This window comes from Eriocheir sinensis, chromosome 33 (assembly GCF_024679095.1).
Source record: "Eriocheir sinensis breed Jianghai 21 chromosome 33, ASM2467909v1, whole genome shotgun sequence".
Taxonomy (NCBI): Eukaryota; Metazoa; Arthropoda; class Malacostraca; order Decapoda; family Varunidae; genus Eriocheir; species Eriocheir sinensis.
In genome coordinates this window covers 9074691-9100138 of record NC_066541.1, presented here as the reverse complement: position 1 = coordinate 9100138, position 25448 = coordinate 9074691, and the positions used below count along the sequence as shown (strand labels likewise).

The 25448-nt window shown below is 43.9% G+C and overlaps 1 protein-coding gene across 1 annotated transcript; it reads left to right on the top strand.

Annotated features, from left to right (window-relative positions):
* The first annotated feature begins 3235 nt into the window (after window positions 1-3235).
* On the top strand, window positions 3236-25443 carry LOC127006695 (uncharacterized). Its single transcript, XM_050876902.1, has 7 exons — window positions 3236-3441; window positions 6073-6314; window positions 7927-8050; window positions 9403-9726; window positions 21379-21650; window positions 23754-23916; window positions 25133-25443. The coding sequence occupies exons 1-7, from the start codon at window positions 3313-3315 to the stop codon at window positions 25301-25303; spliced, it is 1425 nt and encodes a 474-aa protein (XP_050732859.1). The 5' UTR covers window positions 3236-3312; the 3' UTR covers window positions 25304-25443.
* The last annotated feature ends 5 nt before the right edge of the window (window positions 25444-25448 follow it).

The following is a 25448-nucleotide window of genomic DNA, read 5'->3' as shown; positions in this document are numbered from 1 at the left end:
TACTGTATATGATACGTTTCGATCCTGTGTTGATTTGATGGTCGCAGTAAGTCATACGTACTCACGTTAGTCTCCGCGGAGACCCTAAAAGACCGGCGCAAAGTCATTATTATCCTTCACACTGAAGGCCTCAGTTATCGCCAAACAGTACGGGGGATTGGTGTGTCCATCTCTACCATATCACTATGGGCCAGCAGACATGTGGAAGGCTCCACTAGTGACACGCCTCGAAGCAGACTTTAACAGTAAAATCGGCGCAGGCGGTGCATCACTCATTATTAAATAAACACCTCCCATCCTTATATATGTTATACCTAACCAGTCTATCGCAGAAAGTGGTTTACGTATTAATTTTGGCAGATATATTAAATTTACATACTTTTACTGGCAGTTATACTCAAACTACCACCTGGAATTATCATTCCCTCATTTGAATAGGAATGACGTCAGTCACAGCATTTAAACTGACTGATAGTCCTCAAGCGGAATGGATTACAAAATTATCTTATTCACTCGGTGGTACTGAATTAGCACCAGAATGACGTAAATCAACAGACGAAAAAACACCCTTGGGACGAGGAATTATCGCCGCAACCAATGATTATGCTGCGGTTACATGAGACATATTAATTTCATTGAGATCAAGCGACTAGGCTGATCAATACTGAGCCATTGGCAACTCACTCCTTCACACAGAGCAGGTATACACAGGGCTACCACCCGTTCTACACAGCTTTTTTCGTCCGCGTATCTCAGAATGCATGGTGCTTAAAACGTTCGAGAACTTTGTGTGGAGTGTACTAAGCGGGGATAAAGTTTGATTCATTCGCCTTTCTCCTTTTCTTATTTTATTATTATTATTATTTTCTATGGAGGTTCCAGGTGGCGATAAGACTTGATTCACTCGTTTAAACACTCATCTAATTACGTGAAGAGCTGTCCATCATTTTACATCGTCGTTAGGATGAAAATCGGTTTCCTTTTTATTTTTTTTTCGATTCCGCGCGGCGAATGGAGAGCAAATGGTCATGTTTTTAGTCTTTTCGCTTTTTGAGTGCGACTTGCTCTTTGCTTTTTAAAATGTAGAACGTTTGCCGAAAAAAGAGAGCATTCACAACGTTGCAAGTATTTTCTTTTTTTGTTTTGTTTTTTGGTTAAGCGTTCAGGTCACAGCGCTCACATCTTTCAACGAACTACAGTTTTATCTATGCACTGTTTTCTTATCTTTTTTTTTAATTTACGAGCCATTTTTCATTCTTTTTTTTTCTTTTTGTTCGCTTCTCTCAAATATCCACATCTTATCCATCAATCAACGTTTTCTTTCTTTTTAAACTTTGTAACTATAATTATTATTTACCCCTTTTTGTAGTCTTCACTTCTTTCAAATATCTACAATTTTATCCATCTCTGTACTTTTTTTTTATTTCCTTTTAACGTTTCGAGATCTCTTTTTTACCCATCGAAGTAGCTTTTTTTTCTCCTTTTAAGGTTACAAGACATCTTTTATTTCCCTATTTTACAGGCTTCATTTCTTTCAAATATCCACAAGTTTATCCATCTCTACTTTTTTATTTATCTCCTTTTAAAGTTAGATCTCTTATTTTCTATCCATCCACGCACTGCTTTATTTCCTTTTTAAATTTACGAGCTATCTCTTTTTTATTTTAATTGTAGTCTTCACGTCTTTCAAATACCTACAATTATATCCGTCTCGGTAGTTTTTTTCTGTCCTTTTAAAGTTACAGGGTCACTTTTTTTTTCTTTCTCGTAGTTTTGGAGAGACAACTTTCTTTCCTCCGTTTTATTAATTAGAGGAAGAGTGTTTAAGACGTGGCGCTCACCTCCCCGTTTTTTTCTAAAGTGTCGGCTTAACTTTTCTTATAATTTCCCAAGACGGTTTTCATTACGTGATAAATTTCCTCCATTACCTCCACTTAAGTGTTTTAAGCGAGTCGCTCACTTTTTTTTTTTTTGGTCTTTTGATATTTTTAAAAGAGCTTGCTGGCTAATGCACTCTTTCCCTTTCTTATATACGTTTTATACCGAAAAAATTTTTGGTCCATTCCTATTTGCATGGCCTCCTTTTATCTTTTTTTTTTACCAAGACACGTTTGTAGTTGTTTCTTTTATCCATTTTGTGTACGAGTAAACACACACACACACACACACACACACACACACACACACACACACACACACACACACACATACACACACATGTGAAATAACATCTTTCTTTCTCTTTACAACAACAACAACAACAACAACATCTTCCTTCTCTCCCAGTTCAATTTATATATTTTTTTTCTTCACGTATATACACTTTCTGTCCGTTATCCTCTTTGCATGAAAAACAACAACAGCTCACAACTTCCATCACCAACATTTGAATCTACATCTCACTGTTTACATGTCTGATCCTCTTTCCCTACCTTAAAAAAAAAAAAAATCTTAACTGAATTTGCAGCTTTTACACACACACACATACGCTCTCATGTATCTCCTGTCCTCTGCGTAAAGGGCATGTCGTATCACTTTCTTCACTCCTGTTTGAATTTGCATTTTAATTTACGCTACACGCACATTCACTGTTGTCTGTTATATCTTCTGAGTAAAAAAAAAAAAAATTATGCCATATAACTATCTTTCCTCACTTGTTATATCTTCATTTGATATTACATTTGCTTTTAAGTCTGTTTTATCCTCTGTGTATATATTCAAAACGAAAGAACATGTTATATATATTTTTCTTCACTTCTATTTGAATTCGGATCTTCATTTGCAATCACGTACGCTCTCATGTATCTTTCATCCTCGGCGTATAAACACATGCCATACATATTCCTTCACTTCTATATGAAACTACATCTTCATACGCACGCACACATACGCTTCCAAGTCTGTTTCATCCTCTTGGCGTCTATAAACCATCTCCTTCACTCCCACGTGTTGTGACATCTTCGTTTACATATATACATCATTTTGACTTCTTTTTCGTCCTTGCTCCAACAATCTTTTCCACTCATATATCAACTTGTTTTTTCATCTTTACGCACAAAACAAGCAAACACACATATCTTTTTCCACTTCCCTATTACCCTTTTTTACATCTTTCAGCACACACACACACACACACACACACACACACACACACACACACACACACACACACACACACACACACACACACACACACATCTTTTCCCACTTCTATTAGAATTCACATCCTGTTTACACTCACACACAGAGCCTGGCAACAGCCAATCATTACCCGGCAAACTACATTCGGGGCTTGTGATTGGCAGGCGGGGCATGGCGGCCGTGGCGAGGACGCTGCTGCAGAGGGAGCTGGAGGGCTGCTTCCTCACGCTGATTGGCGGAGGACCCGAGGCGACTCAACTTCTCGCCCAATTAGCTGTCGACCTTCACATCGCGTACCAGGTAATTGTGTCTAACGAAGCGAGTGAGCGTGACCCCCCTCCATTCCCCCGCTCACCTCGTCTCTTTGCGTGTCCCCCCATGACCTTTCAACTTGACTCCCCTTATGCCTTCTTGACCCCTCACTCACCCCTCCCACCTAACGAGTCCTCTTGGTCCCCCTAGCCCCCTTGACCCTTGATATTGTTCCCTAACGTCCTTCCTTTGTAGTCGCCTGTTGTCCTATGTCCCATTAGCTCTTAACGCAACGCCTAGTTAGTCCCCTTTCCCCCTCACCCCTCACATAACCCCCTAGTGATTCCCCCTTCTCATGTCCCAATTCATCCCTCATATAATCCCCTAGAAACCCCCCTTCCCCCCCTGTGTCCACTTTTAGCCCTTCACGTAACCCTAAAGTGTCCTCCCTTCCCCTTTACACTAACACAGCCCCCTAGAAAACTTTCCTCCCCCTTACTATGTCCCACTTGAGAGCTCACGTACCCTCAAGCGTCCCCCCTTCCCCCTTACTCTCTATCAGTCCTTTAGATAATGCCTCTTCATCTCTTTCCTCTTACTTCTAACCTTCTTACTCTTTTACGCCTCGATACCCTCCCCCCTAGAAAACGCCCCTATATCTCTCTCCTCTTACCCTTTAACTCTCTTACTTTTTAACGCCTGTCTCCCTCTTCCCTGCGTCTCCTCGCCTCTTAATACTGCATAGCCTTGACACGCGTTATTCATGCTCAACAGCTGCCCTTCGCCTCGGCAACAGACCCTCCTCGAATTCACGCTCCCGACTCCTTTAATCTGTAACCAGACTAATTGCTATTAACTTCTGCTCACTTCGACTTATCCATAATTCACAGACGGCAAGTAATACGTTTAGGAGGAGATGCGATGCGTGGACGGACTGGCCTCTCGCAGACTCCTGATGTTCGTAGTTCTGTGTGTTATTGTTTTTTTTTATGCTCTTGGGTTCTTCTGTCTTTCCCAATAAAATGGTTGTCTGGATTTTGGTAGACTTCTTTTGCTCTTATGTTCTTGTTCTCGTCACGATCGTAAGTTGAGGGAGCTCTTCAAGACTATTCTCGTCGTCTTTACATATCCCAAGAAGGAAGTCAACCAGATCTTTCCAAACTTTATAATGCTCTCCTTCTCTATATCTCTTATTCTCCCTTCCTACGTATACCCTACACTCTCTGTCCCTATTCTCCCTTTTCCCTTTACTCTCTCTGTCTCTTACTTTCCCTTCCTCTATTTACCCTACTCTCTCTGTCCCTATTCTCTCTTTTCCCTTTACTTTACTCTCTCTGTCTCTTATTTTCCCTTCCTCTATTTACCCTACTCTCTCTGTCCCTATTCTCCCTTTTCCCTTTACTTTACTCTCTCTGTCTCTTATTTTCCCTTCCTCTATTTACCCTACTCTCTCTGTCCCTATTCTCTCTTTTCCCTTTACTTTACTCTCTCTGTCTCTTATTTTCCCTTCCTCTATTTACCCTACTCTGTCCCTATTCTCCCTTTTCCCTTTACTCTCTCTGTCTCTCTTATTTTCCCTTCCTCTATTTACCCTACTCTCTGTCCCTATTCTCCCTTTTCCCTTTACTCTCTCTGTCTCTTATTTTCCCTTCCTCTATTTACCCTACTCTCTCTGTCCATATTCTCCCTTTTCCCTTTACTTTACTCTCTCTGTCTCTATTTTTACGTATCTCCTAATAAGAAGTTAAGTAGACTCCTCAAGACTTATCATGTTCCTGTACTCATTTCAGGCAAGAGATCGATTGAGACTTATTTTCTTACGCATCCCAGGTAAGATGGTAATTAGGTTCTTGCAGACTTCTTAGGTTCTTGTGGGCTGGAATTTGACTAAGTTCTTGAAGACCCTTTACGTTCTTACGCATCAGCAGGTAAGAGGATGATTGGGGTCATTTTTTTAACCATTTCGTTGGCCATGAACATACATTTAACAATAATACTATGTTCTGGCTCTTTTACTTTCCCTCTCTCACTTTCTCTGCGGATTACGTATATTCTGCGAGGAGAAAGATACGATATAATATACGAGGCTACTGGAGAAAGAGGAACATGATTAATATATTGCTCTTCGTAGGATTTGTGGGTATTTCCATGGGTGGCTTTATGACTCTGGTGGTAGTTTAAGAAAGCCTGTGTACCATAAACGTGAAAAAAACACTCATGAGAACCCAATCAATCTCTTTTTCGACCTTTGGAAATAGTTGAAATGAGAGGCGGACGCGTCTAAAAATACTGACCTTTTTTTTTACAACAAAGGAGACAGCTCAAGGGCACACAAAAAAGGAAACAATAATAAAAAAAAAGCTCGCTACTCGCTGCTCCTAAAAAGAATCCAAAGAGGTGGCCGAAAGAGGGGTTAGGGCCATATTTTTAAACATTTCAGGGCCCAAGAACACGTAATTTACTAGTCTTTCGTGGGAGTTTAGGGCCTTTCCAGGGGTACTTTCATGACCCTGGTGGTAGTCTGAGCCTTCTTCTGTACCGTGAACCTAAGGGAACACTCATTAGAACTCGATTAACCTCCTTTTTGACCTTTGGAAATAGTTGGTGTGAGGGGCGGGAGCATCTGACAATACCAATCTGAGACTCTTCATGTTCGTATATTCTCTCGAGTCTCCTCAGGTAAGTTCGTACAACCTGGACGCACGCCGCCCCCCGAACATCATGTGGACACAGAGCCCCTGCGACGCCTTCCTGGTGGTGGAGGGCGGCGCGGCGGGGACCCTCGAGTACCTCCAGAACGACGCCCTCCCCTGGAACTACCGCGGCAGGTACGTCTTCTTCGGCGACTCCTGCCCGCGAGACCTCCAACACCTGGCCGCCACGAGGAAGATGAGCAAGACGGAGCACGTCATTTTTGTGTGGTGAGAAGAAGTTGTTTTGTGTCTTGCTTTTTTTTTTATCGAGCTTTTTTTTCTTATTCCTTATTTTTTTATTGTTTTTTTTATGTTTGTGTGTCTTTGTCCGTTCTTTTGGTTCTTGCTTTTTTTTTTATCGAGCTCCTTTTTTTCTTATTCCTTATTTTTTTATTGTTTTTTTATGTTTGTGTGTCTTTGTCCGTCCTTTTGGTTCTTGCTTTCTTGTTTTTTTTTTCGACTTCCTTTTCCCTGTTCTTAATTATCTGCTTTCCTTATTATTCATTTATCTGTTCATGCGTTTCTTTCACCATTCATCTGCGTCTTGCTTTCTCATTTCCTCGACGTCCTTATTCCCTTTTATTATAATTTTTCTCTTACTGCTTTTGTTTATCTGTTTCCGTGTCTATTTCTAGGTCTTTTTGTATCTTTAACTTAATTTCCCTTTATTTCGCTGTCTATCTGCCTGTTGCTTTGTCTGTCTATGTCTGTCTTTCTCTTTATCTTGTTTTTGTTTATCTGTTTCGGTGTCTATTTCTAGGTCTTTTTGTATCTTTAACTTAATTTCCCTCTATTTCGCTGTCTATCTGCCTATTGCTTTGTCTGTGTATGTCTGTCTTTCTCTTTATCTCGCTCTCCCCTAATCACCCGGTCCTCTCACCCTCTCTTCGTTTTCTTCCTCTTCGTGATTCCCAGTTTCTCATTCATTTGTTTTCAATCAGTTCCTTTCTCCTTCCCTTTCTCTTGAGCCGGGTGACGCGGGGTGAAGGGGCGACTCCTGATTTGGTTGTACACAGATTGAAGCCTTGGTCCTCTCTCCCTTCCCTTCTTCCCTCTCCTTCTCTCTGTCCCTTATTCTCCCTTCTTCCCTTCTTCCCTCTCCTTCTCTCTGTCCCTTATTCTCCCTTCTTCCCTTCTTCCCTCTCCTTCTCTCTGTCTCTTATTTTCCCTTCTCCCCTTTACCATATCTCCCTGTCTCTTATTCTTCCTTCTTCACTTAACCACATTCTCTGTCTTTTATTCTCCCTTCTTCCCTTTATATGCCCTCTCTCTCTGTCTCTTATTCTCCCTTCTTCCCTTTATATGCCTTCTCTCTCTGTCTCTTCTTCCTTCTTCAATTAACTGCACTCTGTCTCTTATTCTCCCTTCTTACCTTTATCTGTCCTCTCTCTCTGTCTCCTATTCTCCCTTCTTCCCTTTACCTTATTCTGTCTCTTATTCTCCCTTCTGCCCTTTATCTACTCTCTCTCTCTCTGTCTAATTCTCCCTTCTTCGCTCTATCCTACTCTCTTTGTCTCTTATTCTCCCTTATTCCCTTTATCCTACTCTCTGTCTCTAATTCTCCCTTCCTCCCTTTACCTATCCCTGTTTCGCTCCTGTCACCCATACAAGATACACCCACAACCCCCTACACCCACCCATCTACACCCACGTCCTCCCTCGTTCCTGCAAGCTGACCCATCATTTTTAACTCCCTCCGTCACTCCCATTCCCCGTTTCCACCTCTACCTGTCAATATCCTCACCTGCTACACCTGTCCCCCGCCACGCTCACCTGCCCGTCACGACCTATCTGTCAATTACTCACTCGCCTGTCTAACGCTTCGCTCCGCGCCGGGCAGCGGGGGGCGCGGGGCCGGCCTGGAGGTGTGGACCCACTGGCTATATTCCCCGAGGCCGTGGAGGCTAATCGGGTATGCCTCCCACAACGGCCTGACCAGACTGTCGCCCTTCTTCCCGCCCAAGGTAAGAACGGCAGGAGAAGGAGAAGAGGATGAAGATGGGGAAGAGGAAGAGGGCAAGGAGTGGGAGTAGAGTACAGAAAAGTGAGGAAGAAAAGTAGAATGTAGGGAGGCAAAAGAGAACAGTAGGAGGAGAAAGATGGGGAAAAGAACAAGGAGTAGGAGTAGGGAATAGAATAGGGAGGAAAGAAAATATAATTATGATGTAGGAAGCTACGAGAGAACAAGTAGTGGGTGAAGGAGGGGTGAAGAAGACGAAGAAGAAGGTAAAGTGAAGGAAGGAGAGGATGAAGGTGTGAAAGATTAGATGAAAAAGTAAAGAAAGAGTAGATTTAGAAGGGGTGAAAGAGGCCTAGAAGGACGTAGAGTGGAGGAGGAGGAGAAGGAAAGAGAGAAGGAGGAAGAGGAGTTAAATTAGGATACAGAAAATAAAAGAAGAGTAGTAGAATGTAGAGAAGAGGAGGAGGAGAGGGAGGATTTGATGGTACGAATAAAGGAGAGGAAGAAGGGAAGGAGTATGCGAAGTGAGAGAGGAAAGAGGGCCATAGAAGAGGGAGAAGGGAAAAGAATATATGAGGAAGGGAATGGGATACAAAAGTAAATATTAATATAGGTACATAGAAGGAACAGATTACATGTGAAGGAGAGGGGGAGAGAAGGACGAGAATACGGAGGAGGAGGAGGAGGAGGAGAGGGAGAGGAGGAGGAGGAGGAGGAGGAGGAGGTAAGTGGATAACAGCATTCCTAGTATTCTATGACGAAGTTATCTGCCACGTTAACGCTAAAAGATCTCATTTACAAGTGAAGGGAAGGACAGAATAGCGGAGGAGGAGGAGGAGGAGGAGGAGGTGGTAAAGGTGGAGGAGGAGGAGGAGGAGGAAGGGGAGAAACATAAGGGAAAACATGAATAGGGTAAAAAGACAGAGATGGAATGAGATGGGGAGGGGAGAAGTGAGAGGGAGAGAGAGCGAGAGAGGAAGGAAAGGGCGGCAAACGGAAGGAAAGGAGGAAGGAAAACGACCATAAACACGGAGATATAAACATAGAGGAGGACATAGAGGAAGAGGGGGCGATGAAGGAAGGGGAAAGCAACAGTAGGAGGAAGAGAGGGGACGGAGAACACCCACACCCACACACGGTCACAGGAGGAGGAGGAGGAGGAGGAGGAGCAGGAGGAGTAGGAGAAGGAGGAGGAGAAATACCATCTTCATGACTCATACTTTTCCTGCCCCAAAATTCTTAACACTAAAACATGTTACTTTTTGGCCCTTTGTCACACCCCAAACCCTCGTTCCTCACACTTGCTGTCCTAATTCCCCTCCTCCTCCTCCTCCTCCTCCTCCTCTCGTCCCCCAGCTGGCAGACCTCCAGGGCTTTCCTCTCGTGGTCAAGACCTTCGCCTTTGCTCCTTCTGTGTTCGGGACAGTGGCGAAGGAGGAAACAGAAGGACCAAAAGGAGAAAAAGGAAAATCACAACAAGAAGAAGAAGAAAAGGCCGAAGAAGGAGGAGGCAAAGGGCGTGAAGGAGGGCGTGTGTTTCTTCCCGTAGGAGGCCAAGACGTGTCCTTCATCCTCCTGCTGGCGAAACACCTCAACTTCACCGTCCAGTGGCGCCACCCCGGCCCTGAGCTGTGGGGCACCCTGCAGGATGACGGCACCTACACGGGCGTGGTGGGCCAGGTGGGTGACGGAGGGGGTGAAGGAGGGGTGAAGGGGGCGCAAAAAGGATGCAAAGTGAAAGAAGGAGAGGCTGAAGGAGAGAAGAATATGATGAAAGTGTAATATAAGTAGGGGTGAAGGAGAAGAAGGAGGAAGAGTGAAAGGAGTGGGTGAAGAAAGTGTGAAAGATGGGGTGAAAGAGATGAATATAGAGTGGGTGAAGGAGGGGTGAAGAAGACGAAGAAGGAGGTAAAGTGAAGGAAGGAGAGGATGGAGGTGTGAAGAATGAGACAAAATTGGAGTGAAGGAAGGAGAAGGTGAAGAAGGTGAGAAGAATGGGGTAAAAGAGTAGCTGAAGAGGTAGGTGAAGGAGAGGGTGAAGGAGAAAGTGGTAGAGGAGGAGGAGGAGGAGGAGGAGGTCAGGAGTGAGAGAAAGACAGGTTAGTGAGTGAAAGGAAGAAAAGAGGAGGTGGTGAAGGAGGAGGAGGGAGGAGGTGGAGGAGGAGGTAAAGGAGCGGAAATTGAAGTGGATGAAGGAAGGGATGGAGGGAATAGCGTAGTAAACGAGGATGAAGAGAGGAGGAAACGCAAGAGAGATGAAGGAGAGGCGAAGGAAAGTGGGGAGAAGGAGAGTACGGAGGAGGAGGAGAAATGTGCAAGAAGGGAGAGGATGGAATGGAGGAGCAGGAAGAAAGTGGAAGAGGAGGAGGAAGAGGAGGAGGAGGAAGAGGAAGAAGAAAGGGGGTAGGGTGGGGGGGAAAGATGCGCTACTGCAGGTGAAGGATGGACAGGTAAGTTAATTACGTTGAAGGATGAGGAGGAGGAGGAGGAGGAGGAGGAGGAGGAGGAGGAGGAGGAGGAGGAGGAGGAGGAGATTAGGAGAGAGAGAGAGAGAGAGAGAGAGAGAGAGAGAGAGAGAGAGAGAGAGAGAGAGAGAGAGAGAGAGAGAAAACGAAAACGAAAGAAAACGAAAACGAGAACAAGAGAACGAGAGAACGACAAGGAAAACGAGAGAGCGAGACAGAGAGAAGCCTAACAATCTAAATTCTCACAAGATTTCGCTCCGGCGCCTTATTAGAATGTGGGAAGCTTATTTCTGCGCCGCTCATTGGCTGATTCATATTCAATGGGAGGGAGGCGGCGCTGATTGGCTGGCGAGTGTATGTGAGCGTTAATTTGCATTCCGATTGGCTGATGGGAAACGCTCGCCTCCCAAACACGAGAATTCATAACCGTGAGACTCGAATGTATCACGGGATCTGAATGCATACGAAGGGAATGGGGAAGTGAGGGTGAGGGAAGGGAGGAAATGGGAGGGAAGGGAGGCAGATGGGGGGGAAGGAGGGAAGATTAATGGGAGGGAGGGGGAGGGAGAGATTGAAGGGGAATGGAAGGGGGAAGGGTTGAAGGGGGTAGGGAAGGATAATGGGAGGGAGGGGGAGGGGGAGATTGAAGGGGAAAGGAAGGGGGAAGTGAGGGTGGGGGAAGGGAGGCAATGGGGGGGAGGGAGGTGGATGAGGGGAAGGAGGGAAGGATAATGGGGGGAAGGGGGAGGGAAGGGGGAAGGGTTGAAGGGGGAAAACGGAGTAGGGAGGGTTTAAGAAAGAGTGTTTGTCTGTATTATTATTGTCGTGGTGGTGGTGGTGGTGATGATTGATGATGGTGAAGATGGTGATGGTGGTGATGATAGTGATGGCAACAGAGATGAAAATGATGTTTATAGGCACACCGCAACCACCATCACCACCACCACCACCATCACCAAGATTAACTTTCAATAATAACAACATCAACGACAACGATAACATAAACAACACAATAATAACAAGAATAACAGTAAATGGGAATAAGAACAACAACAACAACAACAACAACAACAACAACAACAACAACAACAACAACAACAATGGCATCAGCACTTCAGAAAAACCCAAAACAAGAAAAATCAATCAAAAGTTCCCGATTTCTTGACGACCAACATAAAAAAAAATTGACAGGGCGGAAAAGAGGAAGGGAAAGAAAAAAAAAGAAAGGAAAAAAGGGTGAGCTGGGAAAATAATGTTGAGTGAAAAGACGCAAAAAGAATGGGATAGTGAAGAGAATAGAGCAGAGGAAGGGAAGAAGAGGAGGGGAAGGGAGGGGGAGATGCAGGAGATATGACAGAAATGAGGGAGAAGGAAAGAATTAAATATGAACGAGATTATAAAGAGAGGGAGGAGGAGGGAGGGAAAGGGGATGAAGACGGGCAGAATGACGGAAAGAGGAGAAAGAGAGGAGGGAAGGAAGAAAGGAATAGAGGAGAAAGGGAAGGATCAAAGGCAGAAATAAGAAAGAAAAAAAGTATTATGGGCGAAAACAACAGGGAAAAGAGAGAAAGAGGAGAGGCAGAGGAGAGGCAGAGGAGAGGCAGAGGAGAGTAAAAAGAGGAGGGACGAAAACAGAAGGGAAGAAAGAGGGAGAGGAGAGGAAGAAGAGGAGGAGAGGTGAGGAATACAAAACAGGAATAATTGGAAAACAAAGAAAGATGGACGAGAAAAGAAGGGAGGAGAGAAGAAAACGAGGGGAAGAGAAGGGAAAAGAGGAAAGAAGAGGAAAAATATGTGACAAGAATAACTGGAAAAGAATGAAAGATGAACAAAAACAGGAAGGAGGAGAGAGGAAAAGGAAATGAAGAGAATGGGAAGAAGATGAGAAAATATCTGAAATGTAGGATAAGTAACTGGAAAATAAGAATGAAAGATGAACAGAAATAAAGGAAGAGGGAAAGAAGAAGAGAGAAGGAGAGGGGAGAAGAGGAGGAGAGAGGAAAAGGAAATGAAGAGAATGGGAAGATGAGAAAAGATCTGGAACGTAAGATAAATAACTGGAAAATAAGAATGAAAGATGAACAGAAATAAAGGAAGAGGGAAAGAAGAAGAGAGAAGGAGAGGGAAGAAGAGGAGGAGAGAGGAAAAGGAGATGAGGAGAATGGGAAGAAGATGAGAAAAGATCTGGAACGTAAGATAAATAACTGGAAAATAAGAATGAAAGATGAACAGAAATAAAGGAAGAGGGAAAGAAGAGAGAAGGAGAGGGAAGAAGAGGAGGAGAGAGGAAAAGGAGATGAGGAGAATGGGAAGAAGATGAGAAAAGATCTGGAACGTAATATAAATAACTGGAAAATAAGAATGAAAGATGAACAGAGGGAAAGGAAGAGGGAGGGAAGAAGAGAGAAGAAGAGGGGAGAAGTGGAGGAGAGAGGAAAAGGAGATGAGGAGAATGGAAAGAAGATGAGAAAAGATCTGGAACGTAAGATAAATAACTGGAAAATAAGAATGAATGATGAACAGAGGGAAAGGAAGAGGGAGGGAAGAAGAGAGAAGAAGAGAGAAGAAGAGGGAAGAAGAGGAGGAGAGAGGAAAAGGGGAGGAAGAGAAGAGAGAGAGGAGGAAATAGGAGAAACGTAAAAGGGATAATTGGAAAAGAAAGAATGAGATATGGACGAAAACAGATTGGAGGAGAGAGGAAGAGGCGAGTAAGGGGAGGGGAAGATGAGGAGCAAAGAGGAGGAAAGAGGAGAAATATACGACAGGGAATGACTAGGAAAAAAAGAAAGGAAGACGGACGAAAACAGAGAGGAGGAGAGAAGGTCAAAGGAGAGGAAGTGGAAACGAATGAATGAATTGTAGACGGAAACAGATTGGGAAAGAGAGGAAAAGGAGAGGAAGAAAAGAGAAAGAGGAGGAGAAGAAGAGGAAGAAAGAGAAAATATATAAGACAGGAAATATAGGAAAAGAGAGAATGAATTATGGACAAAAACAAGGAGGAGGAGGAGGGAGAGGCAAAGGAGAGGAAGATGAGCAAGAGAAGGAGGAGGAGAAGAGGAGTAAAGAGCAGGAATATACGACTGGAATAATTAGATAAGAAAGAAATATGGACGAAAACAAAGACGAGGAGAAAGAAAAAGGAAAATAAGAGGAGGGAAGAGGAGGAGGAGGGGAAGGAGAGGAGGAGGAAGGGGGGAAGGGATCATTAAGCCTTATCAAAGACCCTCCATTCATTTTTCCTTTGTTATTTTTCTTCCCCAAAACAAACTCACTAAAGCCACGAACCATAGGAGATAAATTTCACTGTGAGACCTTTATCATTACTATTGTTATTATTATTATCGTTATTTAATATTTCTGGCGCGTTTGAAAATAATATCTCTACCATTTTTTCGCTCTTAGTCAGGTAATATTTTTTTTCTCGTTTTTTTTTTTTTTGACCCGGTAACCTTCACTTTCATATTTTTCCCCTTTTTTCAATTTCAACGTCATGATATTATTTTCATTCCGGATTGTGCCTCTAAATTTATAGCCTTTGTTTTTTTCTCTTTTGTGTTCAGTCGAATGTGATTTTGTTCCTGCTCTCCATGCTTTTTTTTTTAACGCATTTCAGTTTTTCACTAATTTTTTTTTCATCGTATTTCTCTGTCTCTCCTTTTTCATTTTTTATTCAATTAGCGCCGCGGGTGGATTAGCGGATGTTCTGACGAGTTTTATAACGCGCTTGTGAACTAATACAACTAATGGAAACAGTTTTTTTGTGCTACTACTGATAACTGCTTTTTTTATTACTACTGTTGTTATCCCTTGTCCTCGTCCTTGTTCTTCTCCTTCTTCTCCTCGTCCTCCCTCTCTTTCTCCTACAACAACAACAACAACAACAACAACAACAACACTAATAACAACAACAACTACTACTACTACTACTATTAATCCTCCTCCTCCTCCTCCTACTACTACTACTACTACTATCATTACTACTACCATCTTTGTCATCAATCTAGTTAACACACAACCTGCCCTAACCCAACCTCCAAAGCTGAATGTTAGTTAGTGCTGCGGATGTTTGCCGAACGCTTGCCATTAATACACATAAATAACACGCGTTTAAAATTTTATAATCCTTCAATCAATGCAACTTGGATCAACATTTACCGCTTTCCGTCCGCCTCATGTGAGAGAAAATACGCTGAATAATACACAGAGGCGAGCTAGCTAAGTATTAAGTCTGCATATCACGGCCGGCATTAGTGCGTGTCTGCGCTTGAATATTTACACGCGCTGGAAAGTCGAGGCAATAAGTGCAGGAACGGCCCGAAAAATGATGCTGCGAACAGAGGATCTGGAGCAAAATCAAGGCAGGTGAGTCTCTCTTGCTCTGGATCACGCGGCCGAGGGAGAGGCAGCGAGATGGACGAACAGAAAGCCAAATATGGGTAGATGCATACGTTAGCTGGTAGATGAGCAATACACACACACACACACACACACACACACACACACACACACACACCTCTACCCCCCCCCCCAACATGGATACGGCACAAATATAACATAAAAAAAAACACCAAAAATAGACCCCCAAAAACCACTGAAACAGAAAAATGCAAAATAAACGATCGTAAATAAAAGGCAGCAAAGGAAACAATATACTGATAACAAAAAGAAAAAATAATGATTCATACAGACATACAAACACACGACAGACAGACAGGTAGACAGACGGCAATACAGAGCGACTGACAGATTACGAGGAAGAAAAAAGGTAATTGAGACCAGGCAGACAGGTAATTAATAACAACAAAAACAACAACACACACACACACACACACACACACACACACACACACACACACAAACACATGACCTCTTCACCATTGTCGGGAGTTATTAGCCGGCCAGGTGAATCGAGCTAATTACTTCCGAGAACGTGCAGGTAAGAGACCGAGCGGACACAAAAACGGAGCCTCATTTTTGTGCCGCCGCGGGAAATAATGATCGCAAAGAAACACGCGCATAAGTCGAAGCTTCGTAATCTGTTCCGAAGCAGCGCCGACTGAAGCGGAACAAAGCAGCGTCGAGATTAAAGCGAGTCGCAGCGCTAGAATGAGGATTATTATTATTATTATTATTATTATTATTATTATTATTATTATTATTATTATTATAGAGGCACAATATTCCACGTACATCAAATAATAAGTCGAAATTGAAGACGAAATTCCTATCATTCTTGAAATTTCGAGTGCGTCATAGAGCTGGAATTAGGATTTTATTATTATTATTATTATCATTATCATTATTGTCAATTAGGGAGACATTATTCCACGTACATACATCAAATAATAAGTCGAAATTGAAGACGAAATTCCTATCATTCTTAAAATTTCGAGTGCGTCATAGAGCTGGAATTAGGATTTTATTATTATTATTATTATTATTATTATTATTATTATTATTATTATTATTATTATTATTATTATTATTATTATTATCATTATCATTATTGCCATTTAGAGAGACAATTCCACGTACATCAAAGAATTAGTCAAAATTCAAGACGAAATTTCTAGCATTCTTGAAATTTCGGGTGTCACAGAGCTGGAGTCGTTTTATTTTTATTATTATTATCGTTATTATTATTACTATCATCAATAACATTTCCATTTTGAGACAGTGTTCCACGTACAACAAGGAATAAGCCAAAATTCAAGACGAAATTTCTATCCTTCTTGAAATATTTCTTGAGTCATAACTGAAGTGAAGGTTTAATTTTTCTTATTATTAATATCATTATCGTCATATCTAGAGGCAGAGCATTCCACGTAAAGCGAAGAAAAGTTAAAATTCAATACGAGAGTGAAGGTTTTATTTGTATTATCATTATTATCAACATATCTAGAGAAGCGAGTAGCGGGCTTTTTTATTATTGTTTCCTTTTTTTGTGCCCTTGAGCTGTCTCCTTTGTTGTAAAAAAAAAAAAAAAATCCTCGTACGGCAAAAATAGGTCAAAATTCCACACAAAACTTTCCATCATTATAGAAATTTCGCGTCACATAGCTGGAGTAAAGGTTGTGTTTTCATCATCATCCACATCATTACTATTATCAACCACAGGCTCAGTATTCCACGTAATGCCAAGAATAAGTCAAAATCCCACACAAAACTTTCCATCATTCTAGAAATTTCGCGTCCATGGTCAGAATAAATGTTGTGTTTTCAGGATCATCAACATCATTACTATTATCAACCACAGGCTCAGTATTCCACGTAATGCCAAGAATAAGTCAAAATCCCACACGAAACTTTGTCCATCGCCTTTTAACATTTCGCTCATCGCAGACTCTTTTCAGGCGAATCAAACGTTGGGAAAAGGAGACGAAACAAAAGCGGAATGCAAAAGGATAAGAAAAAGAAAAGGAAGAGGCGAAACAAAGAGAGATTCAAAGGATAAGAAGAAAAAAAAATACAAGCAAAGGCAAACTTGAAAAGAGAGAAAAGGATGTACTAATGATAAACAAACATGACTAGACGAACAAGAACCTGCATAATAACCTTTTCGCTTTCATCCCCAACATAAAATAATTACATATAAAAAATAAAACGAGAGAAAAAAAAAACACGCAGGAGCTGTACATTATAAGCCAACCTAATGTGTTTTTTCGTGTAGTTAAATATATTACTCGCGTGCTCGGCGCTGGAAATAATGTGGAAGGGGGAGATAATTTACCACCAAGAAATGAGGAAAAGTTCAAAAAAATGGGGTACGGTAATCCAGGGGTGACTTTAAGAGGGGTGTGTGAGGAGGGAAGAAAGTGCTGTGTGTGTGCTGTGAGTGCTGAGTGAGGTATAGAGGTGCTGTTAAGGTGCTGTGTAGGTGCTGAGTGTGCTGTAGACGTGCTGTGATGGTGCTGAGTGTGGTGTGTTAATGCTAAAAGTGCTGTGAATGATATATGATGAGAGTGCTGTGTTGATACTGAGTGCTGTGAAAGATATGAGTGTGCTGATGTGCTGTGTAAATGTTATGAGTACTGTGAATGATATGAAAGTGCTGTTTTGGTGCTGTTTTGGTGATGTGAGGGTGCTGAACGTGCTGTGTTAGTGCTGTTTTGATGCTGTTTTGGTGTTGTGAGGGTGCTGAAGGTGCTGTGTTAGTGCTATTTTGGTGCTGTTTTTGGTGTTGTGAGGGTGCTGAACGTGCTGTGTTAGTGCTATTTTGGTGCTGTTTTGGTGTTGTGAGGGTGCTGAACGTGCTGTGTTAGTGCTATTTTGGTGCTGTTTTGGTGTTGTGAGGGTGCTGAACGTGCTGTGTTAGTGCTGTTTTGGTGCTGTTTTGGTGTTGTGAGGGTGCTGAACGTGCTGTGTTAGTGCTGTTTTGGTGCTGTTTTGGTGTTGTGAGGGTGCTGAAGGTGCTGTGTTAGTTCTGTGAGTGCTGTGAAAAGGTGTTGAGAGTGCTGTGTTAGTGTTTTGAGTGCTGTGAATATGTGGATGCTGTGTTGATGTGAATGCTGTTAACAAAGGTGCTGTGCTGACGCTGTGTTGATGCTATTTCGGTGCTGTTCTGGTCTCTTAGTGCCGTGGCAATGCTGCGTGAGTGCTGTGGTAATGCTGCGTGAGTGCTGTGGTAATGCTGCGTGAGTGCTGTGGTAATGCTGCGTGAGTGCTGTGGTAATGCTGCGTGAGTGCTGTGGTAATGCTGCGTGAGTGCTGTGGTAATGCTGCGTGAGTGCTGTGGTAATGCTGCGTGAGTGCTGTGGTAATGCTGCGTAGACCGTTCTTGCGTTGCACTTCGGGTGACTAACTTTGGCGCGTAACTGCAAATGTCCCATGACAGGAAATTATGTGAATAGTATCTTGACCCCATTCTCTCTCTCTCTCTCTCTCTCTCTCTCTCTCTCTCTCTCTCTCTCTCTCTCTCTCTCTCTCTCTCTCTCTCTCTCTCTCTCTCTCTCTCTCTCTCTCTCTCTCTCTCTCTCTCTCTCTCTCTCTCTCTCTCTCTCTCTCTCTCTCTCAAGTTAGTTAAGTTCTAAGTTCCATGGAGACTTAGCAAGAGGTTCGTGTCCCTTCGCCTTTTATGTCGCGCCCCGAAGTGTCGTGCCATTAAACTTGCAGTAGAGCGAGTGTGTTCTTGCCTAATTGTGTTTTTTTTACATGATTGAGCCGAGGGCGCCGTGTCCCGTCTTTTACAGCTGGTTTATCGTAATTTTTTGAGTGTGTGTGTGTGTGTGTGTGTGTGTGTGTGTGTGTGTGTGTGTGTGTGTGTGTGTGTGTGTGTGTGTGTGTGTGTGTGTGTGTGTGTGTGTGTGTGTGTGTGTGTGTGTGTGTGTGTGTGTGTGTGTGTGTGTGTGTGTGTGTGTGTGCCATGAAAAGTTTGCTAAAGGATGAAACGCTATAAAGAGAAACAGACAGCTAGGCAGACGGACACACACACACAGACACACACACACACACACACACACACACACACACACACACACACACACACACACACACACACACACACACAACACACACACACATTAAATAGGCATTCCTTTTGAAAGCTAGTCACTCGGTTGGACATTCCGGTCTCCTTCATTTCTTACGAGTTTTACCTGGCGAGACGAACAGATGACTTATGCAAAAGAAGGAGACGGAGGAGGAGAAGGAGGGGTAGGACGAGGACGGTGCAAGGATGAGGATGATGATGCTGAAGATAATGATGAGGAGGATGAGGAAAAAAAAGGAGGAGGAAGGACTAGAATCACATGAACCAAAAGAAAAAAAGGAGGAGAACGAGGAGCATAGCGGTGATGAGGTACATATGGACTGAAGCGGAGAAGGAGGAGGAGGTGAATGAGAAGAGGCGTAAGAGGAGGAGGTTGGTAAATAGCTTATGAGTGAAGTGGCGGACGAGTTAGAGGTGACGGCAGCTGTGGAATCAGGAGTGACAGAAGGGAAGAGTAGGACAGGAAGGAGAAACGACGGGGATTGAGCGAAAAGAGAATAAAACAGACCGACAGTAACGCCACCTCAAAAAAAAATCATAGGAGAAAAAAGGATAACAGGAGGAAAGAGTGGAACGGGAAGGAGAAAAAAGGAGGATTCGGGAAAAAAAACAGAAAACAGAAAAACAGAAAACAGTAACCCAGCCACAGAAACCCGTTGAAATAAAAGGCTGACAGGAAGGAAAGAGTGTAACAGAAATAATGGAGGTGGATCGAAAAGCAAACAAACAGAAAAACAGATAGAAAACAGACAACTCGTAGAAGAAAAAGGATGACAGGAGGGAAGAGCGAAACAGAAGGAGAATAGAGGAGGATTGAGAGAAAAAACAGAGAAACAGACAGACGGACAGACAGACAGCCTCTCCCGCCACACACTCGTACAAGAAAAAAAGCCTTGAATATTTCCTGCCTCGAAGGTATACATTCTAGAGCAACGAAAATATTTGTTCTTTTCCGTCTATCTATCTCCTCAGGGAACGAAGTAGATAGTGAGTGAGGTTGTTATTAGCTCATCCCTGCGTCCCTTCATACAGGTAAACTCATTAGTCAACCCTTGAAACCAGGTAATTATTAATGAAATGAGACAATCAACAACCACACACACACACACACACACACACACACACACACACACACACACACACACACTTGCCCCAACCTCCCTACACATATATATCCATTCATACACAGCCACCCAAACATCCATTCAGCCAACCAGACACATGCAGACAAATACTCACCACCCAGGACCCGAAGACTGAGCGACGTGCAGACAGACGAGGAGGCAGAGAGACCGAGAGACGGGGATACGGGGGGGAGGGGGGGGGATTCCTCCACACACCCACATCTGTCTGGCGGCTCCGCTATGATGCCACAAGAGAATTATGGTTCCGTTTCACCGTGACGGAACCATTTCGGGCCCGGGCGAGGCGACGCGTGGCTGACACAGTGCTGAAAAATTTACGGGAAAGAGTGAGAGAGGGAGAGGGAGAGAGAGGAAGAAAGAAGGCAAAGGTAGGGGGGTAGCGAGGGAGGGAGGTAGGGTGCTAGAGATGGGGAAGGGAGGTGGTATAGGTAAGGGGATGAGATTGGGAAGTAGAGAGGCATGAAGGGAGGAGTAGGAGGAGAAGGAGGAATGGTAGAAAAGAATGAGAGTAGGATGGATGGAGGGAAGGAGGGAGGGAGATGAGGAGAGGCTGAGCGATGCAGGGATAGGGTGAAGGGATGAGATGGGTGAGATGGATGCGAGAGAGAGAGAGAGAGAGAGAGAGAGAGAGAGAGAGAGAGAGAGAGAGAGAGAAATATGAGAATATGTACATGGAAATAGAACGAACCAGAGGAAGCAATACACGAAAGAGAAGGATGAAGGAAAAAGAAAAAGATGACAGACAGGAAGGAGAGCAAGGGAGATAATGGAAGAGGCGGAGACGACACACACACACACACACACACACACACACACACACACACACACACACACACACACACACACACACATACGCACACAAAAAAATAGAAACACATCAGGATTCTCAGCTTCAAACACTTCCTGCTCTTCTTCCTCCAACTCCTTCTCCTCCTCTTCTTCCTCCTCCTCCTCCTTCACCACATTTCTACATCGCACTTCTTCTCTCCCCCTTCACATCTACCTCCTCCTCTTCCTCTTCCTTTACTTACTCATCCTCTTCCTCCTCTTCTTTCTCCTCTCTCTCCTCCTTCACCTTCTTCATCTATTCATCATTCTCCACCTTTCTACTTTTATCTCCCATTCCTCTTCACCCTCTTCCTCTTCCTCCACGTATTCAGCACTTTCCACCTCTTCTGTCTCCTCTTCCTCCTCCTCCTCCTCCTACTCCTCTTCCTTCTACCCACACACGCAGGTCGGAAGCGGTGACGGGGAGCTGGGCGTCGCTAACATATTCCTTGACATTCTACGGACCCGCTACGCCACGTTTACATACCCCTACACCTATGAGATCGCCTGCTTCATCACGCCGGCGCCCCAGGAACTCCCCCCGTGGATCTCCCTCGGGTCCCCTTTCTCCGTCGAGGTGTGGGCGGCCCTGGTGGCTACGTTACTCGGCGCCAGTCTCCTCGGCCCCCTCCTGGCCCGCATCCTCGACCTGCCGAAGGATATGCCGATGTTTTACAGGTGGGGTTGTGTTGCGTGTTTGTTTTTTGCTTGGTTTTGTAGGGGATGATTTTGTGTTTAAGTTTGTTTGTGTGTTTGTTTGTTAGTTAGTTTGTCTGTTTGTCCGCTCCTTCTCCTTCATCTCTTCCTCTTCCTCCTCTTCCTTCACCTACTCATCATTCATCCCCTTTCACCTCTTCTACCTCATCCGTTTCTCTCTCTTCCTTCACCTCCTCTACCTCCTTCTCTACTCTTCCTCCGCTCTGTTTGTTTGACTGCGTTTGTGTCTGTCTGTTTCTGTTTGTCTGCATCTGTCGAAATTTTCCATGTGTTCTTTTGTTTTGTTTTGTTTGGGTCGTTTCTGTGTTTGTTTATTTGTTTCTTGATTTGTCTGATTGTTTGAGTGTGTGTGTGTGTCTTTGTATGTCTGTTTGTCTGTCTATCTGTCTTTGTCGAACTTTTGCACCAGTGAATCGGTACAATATTTCTTTCTTTACTACTCTCTCTCTCTCTCTCTCTCTCTCTCTCTCTCTCTCTCTCTCTCTCTCTCTCTCTCTCTCTCTCTCTCTCTCTCTCTCTCCTGCCCCGTTGCTGCATAAATAATATTCTCTTTCTTTTATATATTTCCTTTTTCTTTTAATGCGTCGCTGTTCTGTTTTGTCGTCGTCAGTGTTTGCATACGACATTATTTTGGGGGAATTTATTACACGCGCGTTTGTTTCTGTGTATCTTTCCTCTCCCTGCTATTAAATCTGGGTCACTTTTTTCCTCCTTTAACTCTTCCGGCATTTACGTTTTATCCTTTTGCCTGCAAGCATACAAAGACAGACATTATACAGCGTTTTTCTCACTCGTATTAAATCTGCGTCGTATTTTATTTAACTCTGCGGGATTTTTTTTCTTGTACCCACGAGTTTACACAGACACAGACATTATATAGTATTTTAAACCTCCTTTTTTTTTTTTATTTCTTATTCATCCCCAAACGCTTGAGTCTCCCATTAAAACTTTGCGAAAACTTACGATCATGGAGATAAATCTACGTTCCTTAACACCCACCAACACACGTATTCTCTTTCCTCCCAATTTCACTTCGTCCTCCTCCTCCTCCTCCTCCTCCTCCTCTTCCTCCCTTTCACTCTTCCCCTTTGTTTTGTCTCTCTTTTATTCCCTCGCCTCCTGTTGTTCCCTGTTTTTACCACCCTCTGCCCTTTCCCCTCTCCCGTCTTCTTCATCTTTTACTTTCTCCTCCTCGCATTTTGTTCCTCTTCAAACTGCCAAATCCACGCACTTTTCCTCTTTGACTGCTTTCCCCTCCGTCCCCCTTCCTCCTCCTCGCTCTTCTCCCCCTTCTCCTCCTCTCGCTCTTCCACTGGCTTCATCTTTTTTTGTTTTCTAGGTATTTCACTTCTCCCTATTTTCGTCCTTGCTCTACTATTCTTGCTTTCTTTGTCTTCCTTTAAAATCATCTCCTCTACTTTTTCCTCTTCTCTAACTTCACATTTTCCCTAATTATCGATTTATCCTCATTCCCCGATTTTACCGTTTTCCCAATATTCACTCTTTTTTTCCTCATATTTTTTTTCGTCTACGCTTTTTTCTTGCATAAAATTAATTTGCTTAAAATCCCTCTGTTACGACCTCCTCAATTTCATCCCCATCATCATCAGCTTCCTTTCCTTCTCCTTTTCCTCTACGACTGAAGCCCTTCTCTCATGATATCCTCGTTTTCATCTTCCTCCTCTTCTTATACTGCTTTTATTCCTCCACCACCTTCTTCTCCTCCTCTTCTTCCACTTTCTGTTCTATCTCCCCCCGCCTGGTCTTCCCTTCTACATCACCACCACAACCTCCCCTCCTTACACCATCACCTCCTCCCATTCCCACTACCTCCTCCTCCTCCATCTCTTCCTCCTCCTCCTCTTCTCTCTACTTCTTCAATATCACTACCATCACAACCACCCTTCCCTTCCTCCTCCTTCTCATTCTCTTACTTGTCCACTCCCCCCTCCTCGTCCTCGTCTTTCTCCCGTTCATGGTCTTCCCTTCTCCTACGTCACCACCATCACAACCACCCCTCCCTCTGCCTTCCATCCTCCTCCTCCTCTTCCTTCGTCTCGTCAGCTGGGGCAGGTGGTTCGCATACACAGTTGGCACCTTCACCTGTCAGAGCCAAAAGGTGCCACTCACAGACCGGCTCCGCTTGGCCTCCATCTCGCTGCAGCTCATGGGTTTCGTGGCGGCCATCAGTTTCAGCGGCAACCTCACGGCCTTCCTGACGACGAGGGTGAGTGATGGTGATGGTGGTGATGGTGATGGGGATGATGGGTAAGGGGTGGTGGTGGTGGTGGAGATAAGAGAGTGACAAAGGTGAAAAATAGTGATGGTGATGGTGATGGTTGACTTGGTAGTAATGAAGATAAGAGAATGTCGAGAGTGAGTGATGATGATGATGGTAGTGATGGGGATAGTGGATAAGGGGTGATAGTATTCGTGGTGGTACTGGAGATAACACAGTCGAGGTTGGGTGATGGTGATGATAGTGGTGATGATGGAGATGATGATGTGGATGATGATGGTAGTACAGAAAATAATGGTGGGAAGAGGGGATGGTATAGGATGGTACAATACAGGTGGTAGTGGAATAAAAGAGGCAAGGTTGTGAATGGTGATGGTGATAATGGTGATGAAAATTGGTGATGATAATGGTGATGAAAAGTGATGATGATACGTGAAATAGCATTGAAGATAAGGAAAGATGGAAAAAGTTGATGGTGATGGTGGTGACGGTAACAGATGACAGAAGGGTGGTGAAGGGTGGTGGCATTAGTAGTGGTGATGGGTGAGGTGATCGAAAATGGATGATGATGATGGTGGTGATAGTGACAGATGGCAGAAGGGTGGTGAGGTGGTGTTAGTGATGATAGGAGAGGTGATCGAAAATGGAGATGGTGATGATGATGATGATGGTGATGATGATGATGATGATGGTGATTGATGACAGATGGAGAGAGGGTGCCAAGGGATGCTCGCGGTGGTGATGGCAACAAAACACACAAACACACAAACACGAACACAAAAACGAACACAAGCACTGAATAAAACTAAACAAACAAACGAAAAACGAACGGAACACACAAACACACACACACACACACACACACACACACACACACACACACACACACACACACACACACACAGCCAAGCCAACTCTCAGAACGAAGAATTTTAAGACCAAGAGAAAAAAAGGGAGTCCTGGATCTAACTCTCTCTCTCTCTCTCTCTCTCTCTCTCTCTCTCTCTCTCTCTCTCTCTCTCTCTCGACCCTCCCTGATCCATCCAACTCTCTCCACCTTTCACTTTTCCTCTCTTTTCTTCTTTTATTTCCTTTATTCTTTTCCTTTCTACTGTCGTCCACTTCCTAACCCCCCGTCTCCCTCTCCCTCTCTCTCTCTCTCTCTCTCTCTCTCTCTCTCTCTCTCTCTCTCTCTCTCATACAGAACGTGGAGGCTGCCGTCAGAAGTCTAAGTCAGTTGGATGGGAGCGGCCTGGCGGTGGTTGGGTTTAGTAACTATTGGTTGAACTTCTTCCTCGCCTCTCAGAACACTCACTTGCTGTCCCTCGCCCGCAAGTACCGAGCAGTTGCTGACACCCTGCCGGTCTTTAGGTAAGGGTTAGGGTTAGGGTCAAGCGAGGCGCGGAAGGAAGGGAAGCAAGGTGAAGAGACGGTAAAGAGAAGGAAGGGTACAGGGAGAGGAGGTGAGAAAGAGAAGGGAAGGGAGGGTGGAGGATTGAAGGGTAAGGGGAAGGGAAAGA